The sequence below is a fragment of the Argiope bruennichi genome, chromosome 8 (assembly GCF_947563725.1).
Source record: "Argiope bruennichi chromosome 8, qqArgBrue1.1, whole genome shotgun sequence".
In the NCBI taxonomy this organism is placed as follows: domain Eukaryota; kingdom Metazoa; phylum Arthropoda; class Arachnida; order Araneae; family Araneidae; genus Argiope; species Argiope bruennichi.
The window spans coordinates 103,457,410-103,475,116 of NC_079158.1; the positions used below are offsets into that span (position 1 = coordinate 103,457,410).

General features: G+C 30.7%; 1 protein-coding gene across 1 annotated transcript in view; it reads left to right on the forward strand.

Annotated features, from left to right (window-relative positions):
- The window catches only part of LOC129981918 (F-box/LRR-repeat protein 7-like), a 209,234-nt gene that overhangs the window by 161,906 nt on the left and 29,621 nt on the right, over positions 1–17,707 (forward strand). Inside the window, exon 3 of the mRNA XM_056092975.1 lies at positions 10,735–11,164. Coding sequence (XP_055948950.1) covers positions 10,735–11,164 — 430 coding nt within the window. The remainder of the gene's footprint in view (positions 1–10,734; positions 11,165–17,707) is intronic.

Below are 17,707 nucleotides of genomic sequence, written 5' to 3' on the forward strand. Positions count from 1 at the left end.
TCACTTACTCTTGATACGTAGTACTGATGGTGCATTATTTTTACAAAGGAATTAATTAAACCAAAAGTGGAATTGGATCACGAAATAAAAGAATATTTTTAGAATGAGGTTACTATGGGTTAAATTAAGATAATATCTTGGAAATTAATTAAATTGAAATTAAAATTAAAATATTATTATATATATAATTTAAACAAAATGTATTTTTAATGATATCAATTTAATTGTCATGCATATTTATCCCGAATTTTGAATTTTTTTTCTCCCTCATCTCCAAGAATTACATTGATGTCCTAAAATTCAAACTGTTTTATTGTTTCATCAGATATTTAATTGCATGACTTTAGAATTATTTTTATTATCTGTATAGTTAACAATATGAATAAAAAGGTGAAGTTACAGTACTGCAATATTTACAAAATATAACCAGACATTTACATTTTTAATAGCACCATGTCACGGGACTGATCTCCAATGAAAAGTTTATGTTCATAAAAAGCGGAAGTTGTTTAAGGTGTTCTATATTTTGAGAGAATGTTTTATATTTTGTGAGACCAGATTTCTAAAAAATTCTCCTGAAAAATGCTTTCAGGAAGTAGGACTTCAATGCCCACAAGTGGAAAGGGATGAAAATTAAGAAGAAATCATCTTTACATTTGATTCTTCAGAAGAAGTCATATCGGAAGACTTCGCAACTGTCGTAGACTTTAAAGATTATGCCACATGTGATGAAGGACTGTATACGAGCAACTAAAGTTAATGAAACTGTTGAACAGCAATTCTAATATAGAAATAGATAATGAAACTCCCATAAAAACTGTTACTATTTCTGATGCTTTATATGGTTTGGGAACAAACACACCTAATGCTGCAGGATGTAAATGACGTAGTATTTTCTTTTCTCTATAAAGTAGATAAAGAACTTTTTTCAGTCAAGAATCAAGGCAATTGTCAAAAATTATTTAGTACTACTTTAAAGTTTCAAATCAACTTGTATGTGATCATTTGCTATATTTTTTGCTTTTGAATAAAAATACAATTTCTAACTATGGGGAAATGCTTATTATAACGCTGTTCTATAAAGTAAAGGCATATTTTTTTTTTTGACCACGATATGACGAAAAAACTATATTACACCCCCAATATAAAGAAATGAAATGAATTCTAATAGAATAATGTTAATAATTCAGCTTAAATAAAAAATATGCAAATTTTCATCAAAAGCATGAATTGTAGAAAATGAAAGAAAAATTATTGCTAATAAATATGGTATATCTTAAAAACAACGCCTCTGAAAAGATAAATAATTAGCATTAATTTTCCAGTTTAAACGATAAAATACATTAAGTGTTACAAAAAACAGAAGAAAAAAAAAACATTAATACTACTTGGAAAACGAAATACCTTGTCCTATCGTTTTATTGACAGTTTCTCAGCTGGCCCGGATTTATGAAGGTTCCATTCAGATAACTGATGGGTTATAGCTTGACTTTTTAACCTCTTTTTGATCGATTAGATTAGCTCCCTCTAATTATTTTCCTTCCACAAAACACTACTTGGAATTCTCAGCGGACTGACGGATAGACAGACATGCGTTCTTGATTCGCTCGGTTTGTTGTACCGGAAGATGCAAGATGAAAAGACGCCGCCTGCAACGCTAGAATTCGACCGCGGAGATGCAAATAGATAAATGCAGTGGTTTTCTGATTTTATGCTGTTAGGTTTTTCGAAATATAACTTGGAACTTACCTTGTGAATCATCCCACCCCCCTCCTGAAGGGTTTGAAATTTGCATATTCAGAAAACAATACGTCTGACCTTTCTTAGAACTCTTGCGATATCCTTTTATTATTATTGTTGTTGTAAAAGTTGTAAAAACTAAGAAAAAAAAAAAGAGTCCTGCGCCTTTTGAAGTAATAAATAATGCTCATACACGCATGTAATCACTAATTAACGATAAATCAATTAGCAAAATAGTTTTTATGTCGCTCTAAGAGGTTAATGGCTCTTTTAATAGCGATTATGGTATCAAAACCGGATTCTGTTTATTCAGCAGTTTATTACATTTCATTTTGATTTAAAGAAAAACACTTTTATAGGTTTTGTGTGACTCATTCCTTTTGTTTTTCATAGAAAGTTATTTGCAAATTGTTTACGTTTGATTTATTTTTCAGTTATTAATAATTAAAACAATATTAACAAGGGAATTATACAAATATAAGATTTTTTTAAATGAATTTTTCTAATAAATCTATTCCATTTTATTTTCTCGTATAGAGGATATTATAATCGTCAAAATCGGGATTTTGACGAATCTCCATGTTTCAGACCACCCTGAGTCAAAAAAAAAAAAAAAAAAAAAAAAGGAAGAGGGAAAAAAAAATTATGTGTTTGTTTGTGAGCATTATAACTGAAAAATGCTTTGAACTAGAAAGATGAAATTTGGTAAGTAGTTTTTTTCACTAAATTTCAAAATTTCTATCAAATTTTGAAAGATATCCTCCAGATAAAATCTGTCCACTTGTTTCTCCGAATGATAGTGAGAGCACGATGCCTATAAAATGTAAAGAGCTAGATGCATAAGATTTGGTATTTAAAGTGCAGATCCGTATTAAATTTTAATATGAATCTGCACTTTATAATCATATCGTCCATCAAATGGTTGGTTGATTGTCAATCTGTACTTTCGTGTGCATGCCAACGCCATAACTCAAAAACTCAATGACTTAGATTAATGAGATTTGGTATGCAGTTGTAACATCTAAAGTTTAAATATTTATTTATAAAAATTTAAACCAAATCTGTTGAAAAGTTGACCGCCTGTTGGTCTGTATATTCCCATGCATGTAAACACATAACTCAGAAACACAATTACATAAATAAATCCAAATTTCATATGTGATCATGTTACTAAAATTGAAACTTTATGTAAAATTTTGGTTTTAGTCGCTCAAAACAAAAAAAAGGGGGGGAGAGGGGGGATGACAATCTAAATGCATATTTATTTTTACTTACTGCATTACGTTTTTACTTTATGATATACATAGTATAAAAAAAGTATTGTAATTGTCAAAAAATTCAAGCCTGAGGTTTTGATAAATCTCCCCATTTTAGACCTCCCTCTGTTCGAAAAATACATTTTTGAAAAATGGCCGCCCGTCTGTCTGTCAGTGACAGATATCTCAAAAACGCTTTGAAATAGATGAATGAAATTTGGCATATGGTCTTTTCACCAAATGTGTAGATTTTCAAATTTTAAGCAAAAATCCATTCAGTGGAAGTCCGGCTGTTTGAATATAAGTTAGTACAATGACTACAAAAAAAAAACCCTAGATAGATAAAATTCGGTGCACAGATTTAATGTCGATATTATAGCAGGTTTGCCACGATACCAAGAGAACTTGGAAAACCAGAAAAATACGGGAATTTAAAAAACGACAGGAAAATACAGCGAAATTTGAAAATTTTCATAAAACCCGGGAAAATACAAGGAATTTTTTCAGTCATTTTTCCCCCCATCTAAAAGATGTCGATTTCTAAGGATTTGCAAGAATAAACGATCGTAGTCATAGCTTCTGAAGACGAAACAACACCATTCGCGATTGTGCAATAAAGAAACTCACTCCTTTCCCCTCTTTTTTTTTTTTTTTTTTTTTTTTTTGTATAGATTGTTTAGTTTCGATTTGCCTGAAAGTTGTTCTTTTTCCACGATATTCCCGAATGAGCATGCGTGAGACTTCTGTAACTGCGTGAAAAAATTGAATACATTTCTCTGTTGGGAACATTCAATCTGGTGTTTAGTCTACCATACTTTGTTTATTATTTGAGAAAACTGTCAGCTTATTCACAGTAGATTAGAGAAATTTTTTTAAGCAATGAGCTACTAAAAATCCGTATTTAATGCGAATTAGTTCCGTAAAATCCATTTCTTGCGTACTATTCGCTTTGTAAGAAGATAATAAATTTAAGTAATATATGAAAACAGCACTTACTAGTCATACCAAAAGAAAATCTATTTCTTGCGTACTATTCGCTTTGTAAGAAGATAATAAATTTAAGTAATATATGAAAACAGCACTTACTAGTCATACCAAAAGAAAATCTATTTCTTGCGTACTATTCGCTTTGTAAGAAGATAATAAATTTAAGTAATATATGAAAACAGCACTTACTAGTCATACCAAAAGAAAATCCATTTCTTGCGTACTATTCGCTTTGTAAGAAGATAATAAATTTAAGTAATATATGAAAACAGCACTTACTAGTCATACCAAAAGAAAATCCATTTCTTGCGTACTATTCGCTTTGTAAGAAGATAATAAATTTAAGTAATATATGAAAACAGCACTTACTAGTCATACCAAAAGAAAATCTATTTCTTGCGTACTATTCGCTTTGTAAGAAGATAATAAATTTAAGTAATATATGAAAACAGCACTTACTAGTCATACCAAAAGAAAATCTATTTCTTGCGTACTATTCGCTTTGTAAGAAGATAATAAATTTAAGTAATATATGAAAACAGCACTTACTAGTCATACCAAAAGAAAATCCATTTCTTGCGTACTATTCGCTTTGTAAGAAGATAATAAATTTAAGTAATATATGAAAACAGCACTTACTAGTCATACCAAAAGGAAATCCATTTCTTGCTTACTATTCGCTTTGTAAGAAGATAATAAATTTAAGTAATATATGAAAACAGCACTTACTAGTCATACCAAAAGAAAATCCATTTCTTGCGTACTATTCGCTTTGTAAGGAGATAATAAATTTAAGTAATATATGAAAACAGCACTTACTAGTCATACCAAAAGAAAATCCATTTCTTGCGTACTATTCGCTTTGTAAGAAGATAATAAATTTAAGTAATATATGAAAACAGCACTTACTAGTCATACCAAAAGGAAATCCATTTCTTGCTTACTATTCGCTTTGTAAGAAGATAATAAATTTAAGTAATATATGAAAACAGCACTTACTAGTCATACCAAAAGAAAATCCATTTCTTGCGTACTATTCGCTTTGTAAGAAGATAATAAATTTAAGTAATATATGAAAACAGCACTTACTAGTCATACCAAAAGGAAATCCATTTCTTGCGTACTATTCGCTTTGTAAGAAGATAATAAATTTAAGTAATATATGAAAACAGCACTTACTAGTCATACCAAAAGAAAATCCATTTCTTGCGTACTATTCGCTTTGTAAGAAGATAATAAATTTAAGTAATATATGAAAACAGCACTTACTAGTCATACCAAAAGGAAATCCATTTCTTGCTTACTATTCGCTTTGTAAGAAGATAATAAATTTAAGTAATATATGAAAACAGCACTTACTAGTCATACCAAAAGAAAATCCATTTCTTGCGTACTATTCGCTTTGTAAGGAGATAATAAATTTAAGTAATATATGAAAACAGCACTTACTAGTCATACCAAAAGAAAATCCATTTCTTGCGTACTATTCGCTTTGTAAGAAGATAATAAATTTAAGTAATATATGAAAACAGCACTTACTAGTCATACCAAAAGGAAATCCATTTCTTGCTTACTATTCGCTTTGTAAGAAGATAATAAATTTAAGTAATATATGAAAACAGCACTTACTAGTCATACCAAAAGAAAATCCATTTCTTGCGTACTATTCGCTTTGTAAGAAGATAATAAATTTAAGTAATATATGAAAACAGCACTTACTAGTCATACCAAAAGGAAATCCATTTCTTGCTTACTATTCGCTTTGTAAGAAGATAATAAATTTAAGTAATATATGAAAACAGCACTTACTAGTCATACCAAAAGAAAATCCATTTCTTGCGTACTATTCGCTTTGTAAGGAGATAATAAATTTAAGTAATATATGAAAACAGCACTTACTAGTCATACCAAAAGAAAATCCATTTCTTGCGTACTATTCGCTTTGTAAGAAGATAATAAATTTAAGTAATATATGAAAACAGCACTTACTAGTCATAGCAAAAGAAGGAGACTTCCTGCCAGTTGAAAAGAGTCATCATTCAAATTGAACTTGTCATTTTTTTCCTGTATTCCTTTTAGATACTACACCAAATCCGAAAACATCAAATTTAATTCCGAAAATAAATCGATTTCGAGTTTTTTAGTTAAAGAACAATAATTTAAAGTAAAATTTTTCTGGGCATTAAAATTTCGTGCATTCATTCTTTAATGCACTCAATGATCTATTGGAAATATTTTCACATATATTCATTGAAAGTGAAATAGCTAAAAAATGTGCGTTATGCTGTCCAAAAGCGTCGTATCTTTTTAGTTAAGGATTAGCTCCATGAAACTAATGGTTGAAAAATCTGCAAAAATTGATGACCAAATATATGAATTGGCAAAAATGAATAAATTAAAAAAAAAGAAATCCTGCTTTGTGAAATCTTTTTGTTAAATAATCTTTAAATGATCATAATAATAAAGACGTTTTGTATTCTATTTCACCCAAGTTCTTAATTTTGTACAGGTTACAGTTAAAGAGTATGAGAATTAATATATCTCCCATTCATATATAAATTTTGTCTTGCTAAATTCTAGATAATAAATAAAGAAATTTTTTTTTCTGCATGTTCACATTCTTTTAATATGCTATTATTTCGAATAATGTTAATTGTTGCTTCCTTTCTTTTCTTTTTCCATTCCTTAAAATCATATTGCATTATAACTAGCGCATGAGTACTGTTCGTGTATTTTCGTGTATCTTGAATATATATACAGGGAAAAAACGGATTTTTTTTGTCCAGATTTGAGTGGTAACCTGTACAAACACCTATCAAATTTTGAGGATAACTCAAGAAGGGGGTGATTGTCTGTATTTCTGTGCTTTCAGAAATATGTAAACCCGATAATTCTAAAATGCAATTACTTAAATATATCACATTTGATATGGGATTTTGTGACTACAAGTGTAGTTCTGAATGCTAAATTTTTATTTGAATCGCTTGGGAAAAAAACGCATCTAAAACAAAAAGCCGATTTTCTAATACTATTTACCCCATGCTGGAGATCGTCAAAAACGCCGCCAATGATCACTCGATCATTGCTAAATTCGTGCCAAAGGTTAATATTTCGTTACTCTTGTAAGCGAATGCTACACAAGGCTTTCTCTGGGATATCAACTTTATTAAAGAGCATGAGAGAAAGTTTAGGGGTGACAATTCCGCTGGTTCTTTACTAGCATATGCGAATTTCTGAGAATAAATTTAAGCACTAGTGGCCTTGGCCAAGGTCCACAATTTTATGCGAGTAAGAAGGGTAGATGGCATCTTCATTATTTAATATGAATGACCTACCTAACCTAATTATTGGTGCATTGAATTTTTAATCATTTTGTATAAAAAAACACACACAATATCATTTATTATTGCCAGTCCATCAATACTGTTTATTGCAAAAAAAATCATTGTTTTCATCATGTCTTGTAACGAAAAAGCCGTTGTACTGCAAAGTGAAAAAAATACTATTCATGCTGCAATGCAAACTTGAGTGTTTCTGAATGAAAGGGCCCCATAAGTCTATGCCATATTTGATTAAACTTTTTAAATCGTCGAACGATGAAATTCTCATTTATGAGCAGAAATATTATTTCGTGTCTCTCCAAGTGTATTTTTATGGAATAAAATATAATAGAAAACATGAAGTATTAAATTCTATTAATAATAATGAATATGCATGCGTTCGTTAACTCGTATTATTGCCGGATTATCAGGCAGAGCGATAATCGTATGTTCCTCAACTCAGTATTAACTTATTGTGATTTGATGATGCCATGGTTACCTATTACCTCTGTAGTAGTTACTACAACTTGTTCTATCATAGAGAAATGAAAAACGTTTTAAAAAAGGACAACTTCTTAAAAAAATATCCATTGTTCTTTTAAATATATAAATATCACAGACAATATATAAAGCAATTATAAAAATATATGCAGTGTTTTCACAATTTTTCTATCTATTAATCGATAATTTAAAGAAACAATTTATAATTTAAGTACATATTCTGAAATGGCAGAAAAGTAATTTTCATTTGAATCACTTACCCTTGTTGAATAATCTCGATTCAAGGTGTCAAAAATCCCTTTCAGAAGAGGAAAATTTTTAGATTCCAGTTAATAGGCTTCTTTTAAAGCTGGGGGGGGGGGGAGCTCTAGCGAAATAAACAGAAAAAATAAATAAATAAAGGTTTAAATGCCTTTAATCCTCTTTTCTTAATCTTATGTGAAAAAATGTTTTGTTTGTTGATAAATGCTATCTCAGATAGTGGAATGTGGTTTATCTCATTCATAGCTTTTCCTTTTTATCGTCTGAAGAAAGTATTATCCTGCTGATACCAAATTGATAAAAAAAAAAAAAAAAGTGATGAAATAAGTTTGTAGAAAAGACTAAACATGCGTATTCAACTTTTGCAACAGAATGGAAACTATTATTGGATTGTTCTACAAGACCAATTTGCACACCATTAACTAGGTAGAAATAACTAATTTCTCTCAAAATAAGAAATACGGCTAAGAAATAAACAATACGGCTAAGTGAAAACACTTAAAGGTTCTTCCTTTAACTTTTCTTAATATATGTTTGTTTACCTTAATCCAATTTGTATATACTGTAAGTTCTTGATTTGTGTATATTTCATAAAAATGTAAAAGTCTTATTACCAGTCTCTAAACAAAACCATGCTACAGATTAATTTAAATTAAAAACAATCTTACCGTATTCTCCCTACTTAATCACAAGCGTGTTTTCTACGTTTTAGCAAGTATTTGAGTGCCAGAGATTACTAGATAAAGGTCATCGGCTATCCAACTAGAATTTCCTTGGTATCATGAAGCCAGGGTTTAATAAAAATGTTGTAAATAAACAGGCTATGATTTTATTTTATGCCTAGAGTAAAAACATCTTTTTATGCAAAGGAAACACAGAGAAATAAAAGTCAACTTAATTATAGTATAATAATGGTATTTACCGCTCGTTGATGTGAACTACATCAATACGGGTAAAATGTAAAAGGAAATGTTCTTTCAACGCAAGGTATTCTTACCAATGTTTAAAATTTATCATTCAGATGAGTTACCATCAGCTGTAATATAGTATAGGGTCAGCTAAGGAGAACTACAACGATGCTGGGAACATGGAAAATCAAATTTTCTTTCAACACCAGTGTTTAAAATTTATAAGAATAATTCAAATGGATTACCATCAACTGCAATATATAATGCTGGCTGAGGAGAACGCAATTTATGCTGAGAACATGGAAAATAAAATGTTTTTTAGCACGGATATTCTTACCAATGTTTAAAATTTATAAAAATCGTCCAAATGGATTACCATCAATTGCCATATATAATGTCGGCTGAGAAGAACTACATCGATGCTGATAACATACAAAACGGACGTTCTTTTAGCATAGACATTTATTATCAATGTTTAAAATTTATAAAAATCGTTCAAATCAAATACTATGTATGTATCATATTGGTGACCATTCATGCGGCTTTTTGTTTTATAAATTGATGCTAATTCTAGCGACTTTGAGAATGCATATCATTCATTCTGTCATTATGTGGTTGCATGCATTGCAATTGTTGCTATTTTATTTGGACTCGTACGTAGCAATATTCAAATAAATATCCGTGATTAAAACGACGTCTTGTTTACCATGGCTATTCACTTTGTTTCCACTTTCGCACTCCATCTCAATTTGTATCATGAAAATTGTTTCTTTAGCCTTATTCTTTCCTATTTACTGTGCTTTATTATTTCGCCTTCCGCAACCCACTTTATCATGAAAATATTTACTTTTCCCTTAGTATTTATTTATTTATTTCAATATTTCATTGCACACCTACATATTTTAGCACGGAAGTTGTAATTTTTCTTATGTTGTTGTTGCTTATGCACTTATCATAGACAAGCCCGCTGACAAAGTGAGTGATTTAAGCCGAGTTTTTGTGCAGTAGCTTCTGAGGGTAAAGGACCCTGAATACCCGCGGGCAGAAGTCTGACTTCTAGCTCATATGAAGATGAAACTCACACAATCGCTTGCACAACCCCTTTTTACAGAGGGGCTCTTTCACACACATCACAGATAGAACATAGGGGGGAAGAACAACCATGCCCGTAGACGAAAGATAATGTGGTATCCACAGCGCGAATCACTATTCCCCACGATCAATGATAGTAAGTTCTGGGTTGGTAAATTCGCTGGAGTGGATGAATTTTGGGGCTTGAGTGGAAACTTGGTCCGATATTGGAGTGTATGTACTCCTGGGTAGGCAAAATCTTTGGTCAAATCCGGGTGGATCTTCAAAGAAGAGAAGCGAGGCTTCTAAGATGTGATGTTTTCTTTTCTCTGGAGATGTCTTGGTGTGGGAAGGTGTGCAGAGGTTGAGATATTGTCTTTATGTTTTTGACCAATGGAAGATTACGGTATGGCTCATGAGGAACTTTGATTGCACTATTGCGATAGACGATTTTACTTACCATGCCCGAACTGGGACGCCCAGATCACGGGAAAGACGCGACTGACAAAACTGCTATTTTATCTTAGTTTTTCCATATTTCCTTTTTCTTTTCAATTTGCACCTTATATTCTACCACAAAAACCAGAATTTTAGTTCTGCTATTTCTGAAATTTGTAATCTTCTTCATTGTTACATCCTATACTGTCTGTCAAAGCATATGACTCATGTATATTTTTCTTCTATTTAAAGGGCAAGAAGCTTCCCAAGCGACCCTGCCCTTTCGACAAGCTTCCAGACAACCTGATCGTGAAAATCTTCTCCTACCTCTCCAGTAACGAATTGTGCGTAAGCGCTAGGGTTTGCCGCCGGTGGTACTTCCTGGTGTGGGAACCCCAACTCTGGACCTCGGTCACTTTAAGTGGTGAGCGAATTCAAGTGGACAGAGGACTCAAGACTCTTTTCAGACTCTTATGCAGAGATTCACCGACTCTCTGCTTAACTGTCGAGCGCATCAACCTGAGCGGATGTTCCAAGCTCACAGACAAAGGACTGGCCACAATTGCACTAAAATGTCCAGAGCTCAAAGTTCTGGAACTGAGAGGTTGTTCATGGATATCGAGTAGAGGAGTTACAGACATTGTAACAAGATGCCACAGCTTAGAGAAATTAGATCTCACAGGTAAGCTTCTTAATTTTCTAGTTTGATATAAGATTAGGGCTGAATTAAAATATCAAGGTGTTTTTAGACAATGCAAATCTCGAGGTCACATTTTCTTTTCCTAACCTTTAAAACCAGATTTTTTTTTCAATTGATTTTAATTTAACGTCTATACAAGCAGTTTTAAGTAATAAATTTTGGTAAATTGAAATAGCAAAACATTTAATTTTGGGTAACTTTAAAGAGGATTGGATTTTGGTATATAGCCAGTAAAATAAAATTCAAAATTAGGATTTAAAATTTAAAAACAAAATATAAGAAAATGATGAAACCGATATAACACAATCTAAATACTTGTAAAAATACTAAAAATATATTAAAAGTGGACGGGTTTGTTTTTTTTTAATTATAAAGTGACATATCTTTTTAGAATCCGAAAATAACCTAATATAAAACTTGCAAAAAGTAATAAATTGTGAGTTTTGTTAGAAAAATGTTACAAAATTTAAACGATATTTGATTTTATTTGAATATATTCCTGTGCACGACTCTTATAAATTAATTAAATTGAAGCAAAAATTAAATCTCTTTTAATGTACCACAAAAAAAAAAAAAAAAAAAATCTAGTTTCTTGCTTCTCCCCCCCCCCCCCCTACATTTGAGGGTCCATAGGTAATTCTCTACTTTGGCTCTTTTTTAATCTTGCTCTATGTTAAAACATATCTTTTAAGTTCACTTTATTTGTAGGGGGGGGGGGGGGTCTGTAAGCAATACATATTTAAGTGGTTCATTATGAGATTTAATTCAAATAAGAGTTACTGTTTTAAGGCATTATTTAGATGTATTCTAAATAACTTTATCTCGCAGAACTTTTACAATTCGCTAGAAAGTTATTAAACTCATTTTAAAAAATGCAACAATTAAATGCCGATTTATAATTATGAAATTTCATCAAGTTTATTTGCAAAAGAATGTTGGGAAAAAAATCTATGTTTCGCAAAAATCAGATCCTTTTATCCGTCTGAAGAATAACTGAAATCAATTAGATACAGGTACTTTATTTAATTTTGGGATACTTGAATTGTCATTATAATGCAAATTATACTTTTAAACATATGCAAAATAAACATAGAAAAGTATGATATTATGCTCAAGTTTTTTAAAGGCAAATTCTAAAGGCATAAAGCTTTATAAAGGACAGAATTGCTTTGTCTTTGATAAGAAATTTACTGTGAGACAATCTTTAAGGATATGGTGTGGTGGAAATACCTTGGAAATAATTTACTGTGAGACAATCTTTAAGGATATGGCGTGGTGGAAATACCTTGGAAATAATTTACTTTTTATAAATTAAAAAGAAAAAAATGTTATGTTTATTTGCTAATTAAAAAAAGAAGAAAAAAACATCAGTATATACAGCAGCCCAGCAACGTTTGTAACCCTGGATAGAATTTAAAAATATCTCCGCTGATACAGAATCCCAATTTCTTTTTTGGCGTATAGCAATTCAGAACAAATTTTTTTTTTTCCCTTCATGCGTGCGCATAAAGGTAAGCATGAATATAATGAAACTATGGTATCGTAAATTTCATGTTTTATTTACATTTTTTATGTTGGATTATAACAATAATCAATGAATGCAATTTTTAATATGCTTTCGCTAGACAGATAAAACTTGTTTCTTTGGGCCTTTTTTTTAAAAAAAATTTTGTATTTTGCAATGCAATTTTTTTCTATAAGTAGATTGCTATTTGTTTCGATTCGTTTTTAATGATTAATCTTGATTTAAGTGCTAGAAAATCCTTTATTCCGTAGAATTCCTGACTTTTATTGTTTAATTTTGTTGCTGCATCTGAAGTGCTTTACAAACTATAATTTAAAAAAAAAATACCAATTTACATAAGATTTTCTGCTATAATTTTCGTTAACTAATCTATGATAATCAAATTTAAGATATTGCTTACAGGCTAGCAGCCCGTCTAAATGGGCACATCTTCTAATAATTTAAGACATGTATATTTATCAAATTATCAGTTTTTCATTTTTTATGACAGTTATGACAACAAGTATATCAGTTTACTATTTATTTCAGAAATTATGACCGCGAGGCAAATACACCCAAATATCATTTCTTTCAGTGCCTTATTTATATTGATATTTATTATGGCAAATACCGATATTCTCCTGTGAATGTCAGCATTCTCAGAGTGGCATCATGCGTGAATATTTGTAATTATACGTTAATATACGTTAAAATAAAAAGCGACTTTAAAAAGCATTATATTAAAACATATTATGATATATGTGAAAATAAGGGAAAGGTTTAGTAACAGTGTATGCGAATAAATTGTTAAGTTTAAACGGAACAGTACTTTCTAGATGAGTGTGGTGAAAGCTTATAAGCCAATTAACAGCTAAGCTACACGAGCAATTGCTTTTGTATTGTGGCCATGTTACTCGGCTGTGAATCACTAGGTCCCAGGTTCTATCCCCACTGATTCCAATACGTGACATGAGAAAAGGAAATAAGATCAAATATAAATTTACACAAAAATTATGTTATTAAGGTCATAGAATCAAAAAAATGAAACTTATGTTCGTCTCTCTATGTTTTTCGTTTCATCTCTCCTTTCATTTGTTTGTCGAAATATGAGTTGATGGCTCCAATGTATAAAAATACTAGTCACCTTTGGCGACCAGGTTAGTTCGTAGACACACATTTTCTTTTATTGTTAATTAGTCAGTCTTGGCAGCCAGCTGGTTTACCGGGGACATTGGTTATATTTAATTTCAGTCAATTCCTTAGACTATATTTCATGTCTAAGATTCCTCAAATCTTCAAACATTAAAATCGTGTTCTTTTAATTGTCTTGCATATATTCTGATTATTTTTTGCTGTAATTCCTTAATTGATCACTCTCATTTATTTCCTCCTTTCAACCCATTCATAGTATAATTTTTTCTGGTCATAAGGGGGGGGGGATGTTGTGTGATGAATTCGGAAACTGAAGATAGTGTTTCTGATTTCTTTCATTTCACACAGTTTTTAGAAATATCCTTTCGTTTATATGACTAAAACGCGGAATTTTTTTTATCTTCTTTTAACGAAATGTACAAATTGATTTATTATAATATAAAAGAAATTTGTTATTAGTCTGAAAATCAATCAATAATGGTAAATTTTTAAAAAAAACTTATTAATTTTTTTTTTTTTTTTACTTGTGGGAGAGTGTACTCACAGTTGAATTTCCTATGTGAATTATGAATTAAATTCGAACTAAATAAAAGTTTTTAAAAATTACAAAAATATTTTCTAGAAATATGAATCACTTTGATTTTGTAAAGCGTTACCTAGAATTGATATTTGAAGTTGCTACTAGTCCGTATGAACGAACGTATTTAATCAGCAGCTGTTGAAAAAGGGGATGCTACAGTTTAATCAGAATACTTCATGCAACAAAAGTGCCAGTAAATTATAACAAGCACTATTTAAATTAGATAAACAAATATTAGTCAACTTTATAGTATTGAGTTTTGATATTTTTAAAACTTTTAGAAGAAAGAGAGCTGTTTGTATTTTAGAACAGACTAATATAATTTTCTTTGCTTAATTTTATATTTTACACTTACTTTGGTTAGCTAAAAAATAATTATATGTAATAAAATAAAACTCTGTGGTTTGAAAATATTTATACATTCTTACAGTTTAATTATATATAAAAATAAGCTGTGGAAATGTGCCATTATAGGCATTTTATTTCATTTTAATATTTATTAGCTTTACAAATGGTACACAAATATAGCATCTAAATTGTAAATCTATATCAAATTTCGAACCAAAACCATCAAGGCATAAATCATTTATACACTAACATGCATGTAAACACGGTAACTTAAAAAGGAGGAAAGCTAAGTAAATGAAATTTAGTATGTGATCTTTTTAGTTCAAGGTCAAATTTGTAGTTCTATATCTCGATTGTAGTTGTATGTCAAATTTAATCAGAGTAGATTGAAAAAAAAAAGCGTCCAAAATGCATATTCAGTTTTCTTTACTGTAATATTTAAGGTGTATGTACACACTTGAAACTTCGAAAATAGTTCAAAATATCGAATATTTTTTTATTGCTTAATAATGATCCTTTAGCTTTCAAACGATACCAAGATGTTTTCAATATTCGAAATATTTCTCGAGTTATAATTATTTTTCTTGAGGTGCTTTCAGTAAAAACTCTAGTTACGGTTTTTTAAAACTCAATTTATGAAGAATGATATTTTTCCACTGTGTTGCTTCATTCAAACAATCATAACTCAACAAAAAATGAACCAAATACAGTTATTTATATATCAAAATAATCTGTACGAAATAGCGGATGTTTTGTACCTCAATCAAAGTTATATTTATAGAAATAAATTTTTAATAGCTATTTAAAAGTTAAAATTACAGAAAAAATCTCCCTTTTTTCTATTCATCGTTGATGAAAAAATTGTTAAAAAAAAAACTATATATTTTTATAACTTGATTGAGGCAGGCAACATGAAGACTAATATTAGGCATAATTTCCAACTAGAATTGTGTGTCTTACAAATTAGAATTTCATCCATCATGTTTCAAAAAATATGCTAATTAGCTCATTAAATATTATTTAATTAATTAATAATTAGTGCAATATGGTTTTTTCTCAGTGAAATAAGTTTAAACATATATTAATGACCTACTGTGAAAAAAAACCTGGATTTTTAAAGTTAAAATTTTAAAAAAATCTTCTAGTGTGTACGTACACCTTAAAAAGAAATGGCAGATAAAACTTTTATTAGAGAGTAGCAAGAAAATCCCCTCCCCCAAAAAGAATGATTCTTACTTTTTTCTTTCTGTTTTTTTAACTTCTTAATCACGTTATTCTTAGGCATTTTGGGCCTTAAAGTCACCAATGAATCCGAGCACTAATCTTAAAAGCATCACGAAGACACAACAGCAATAAATTTATTTCACTTTTTAAAGCCAAATATGGCGAAAAAATTCTGCCTGGAGAGAGAGCCATTTACCTCTGCTACGCCAATTGCCTCATTACTGCTTTATATTTATTATAGGAGAAAACTAGAAAAATCAGACTGGCCATCTCGCCAAAACCTGGCTTCCACATCAATGAAACCACTTTCTTTGCTGTTTTGAGGCATGAATCCAGCAGACGCGCTTGTTGTGATCCTGCCTCTCTCGTAACGCAACCAATCGTCCTGAAAATGAAAGGGACTCATTAAATGCTATATTTCACTCTTTTCTCGGCTGACGTGCAGGCCTCTCTCTCGCGCTGCCACCCCAGGGCGTTGTTTTGGCGACATTCGAGCGACGACGCTGGCCAACTGTCAACGCACTCTTCGCAACCGGTTTGTCAAAAAGTGACCCACATTCCGCAATCGCCAGACGAGGGAGGCACTTCGTACCCGCTCTGTGCATCCTTTCCCTTGAAAAGAAGGTTAAGGAACCGTGGGGAACATTAAAAAACAAAAGGAACTGTTAACTCAAGAGGGGAGGATGCAGGGTCTGTTCGAATCGCCCCTTCGTTTATATTTATTTCCCGTGGCTACCAACTGGTTTCTCCAGATATATTGGTTATATTTAATGTCAGTTAAATCGTTTTGATAAAACTTCATATCCATGATTCTAAATTGGCGAATATTAAAGTTGTAATATTTCAATATTCTTACACATGTTTTGTTTATTCTGTGCATGAATTTTTCTAATTTACATCATTACATCCTAGCTCTATTATATCCGGTTCGTATGTCTTCTAAATTTAGCGGTATTGCAACATAGCTTTTTTATTCGTCTTATAAACTACAGAGATATTAAATAGAATCCTTCTTTAGCTTTCAACTATGAAAGAAAATCTTACGATGAAATATTAGAGGAAACAATGAAAACGATTTCAGTTTTATTTTTTACGATCTGTGAATAAAATGCATAAATGAAGTCCACCCCGTAAAAAAGGTGCGACGCGTGAGTAGCTAAGTCATAATCTTGGCCCTAGTTGGCGCTTCTGTAAAAGCAAGAGACGCTCACTCGGCTTAAATTGCTGACAGATAACTGTCAGCGGGCTTGTAAAGTGCCATAAGTCACAACACAACAACATAGGTAGAGAATTGACAATATAAAGAGTGAGGATTTTTCTGATCTGACGTAACTCAAAGTTTTTGTGATGTGCAGGGTCTTTATTATTAAGTGAATTAGTGAGTGAAGAATTAGTGCGTTTGAACGTATAGTTTTTATTGTTGTTGTTATTGTTGCTTTTCCTCGTTCCCCACATACATGATCGTTTAAAAAAAAATTGAGCATCTTTGATTACAGTAATATGGCCTTTCACGAGAGCTATGACTATTAGTATTTATAACATAAGGAATTGCCTATGTGATAAAATAAATAAGGATCAAATAATAATAACTCATTGGATTAATATCGTTCAATTTTGGGTAATGAATCTTTCCAAAATAGGAATTGGCAAGCCGGTTTCCGCCATTGCTGATTGCGCTTAATTATTTAACCATTATTGTATTAAATGATTGTATTAT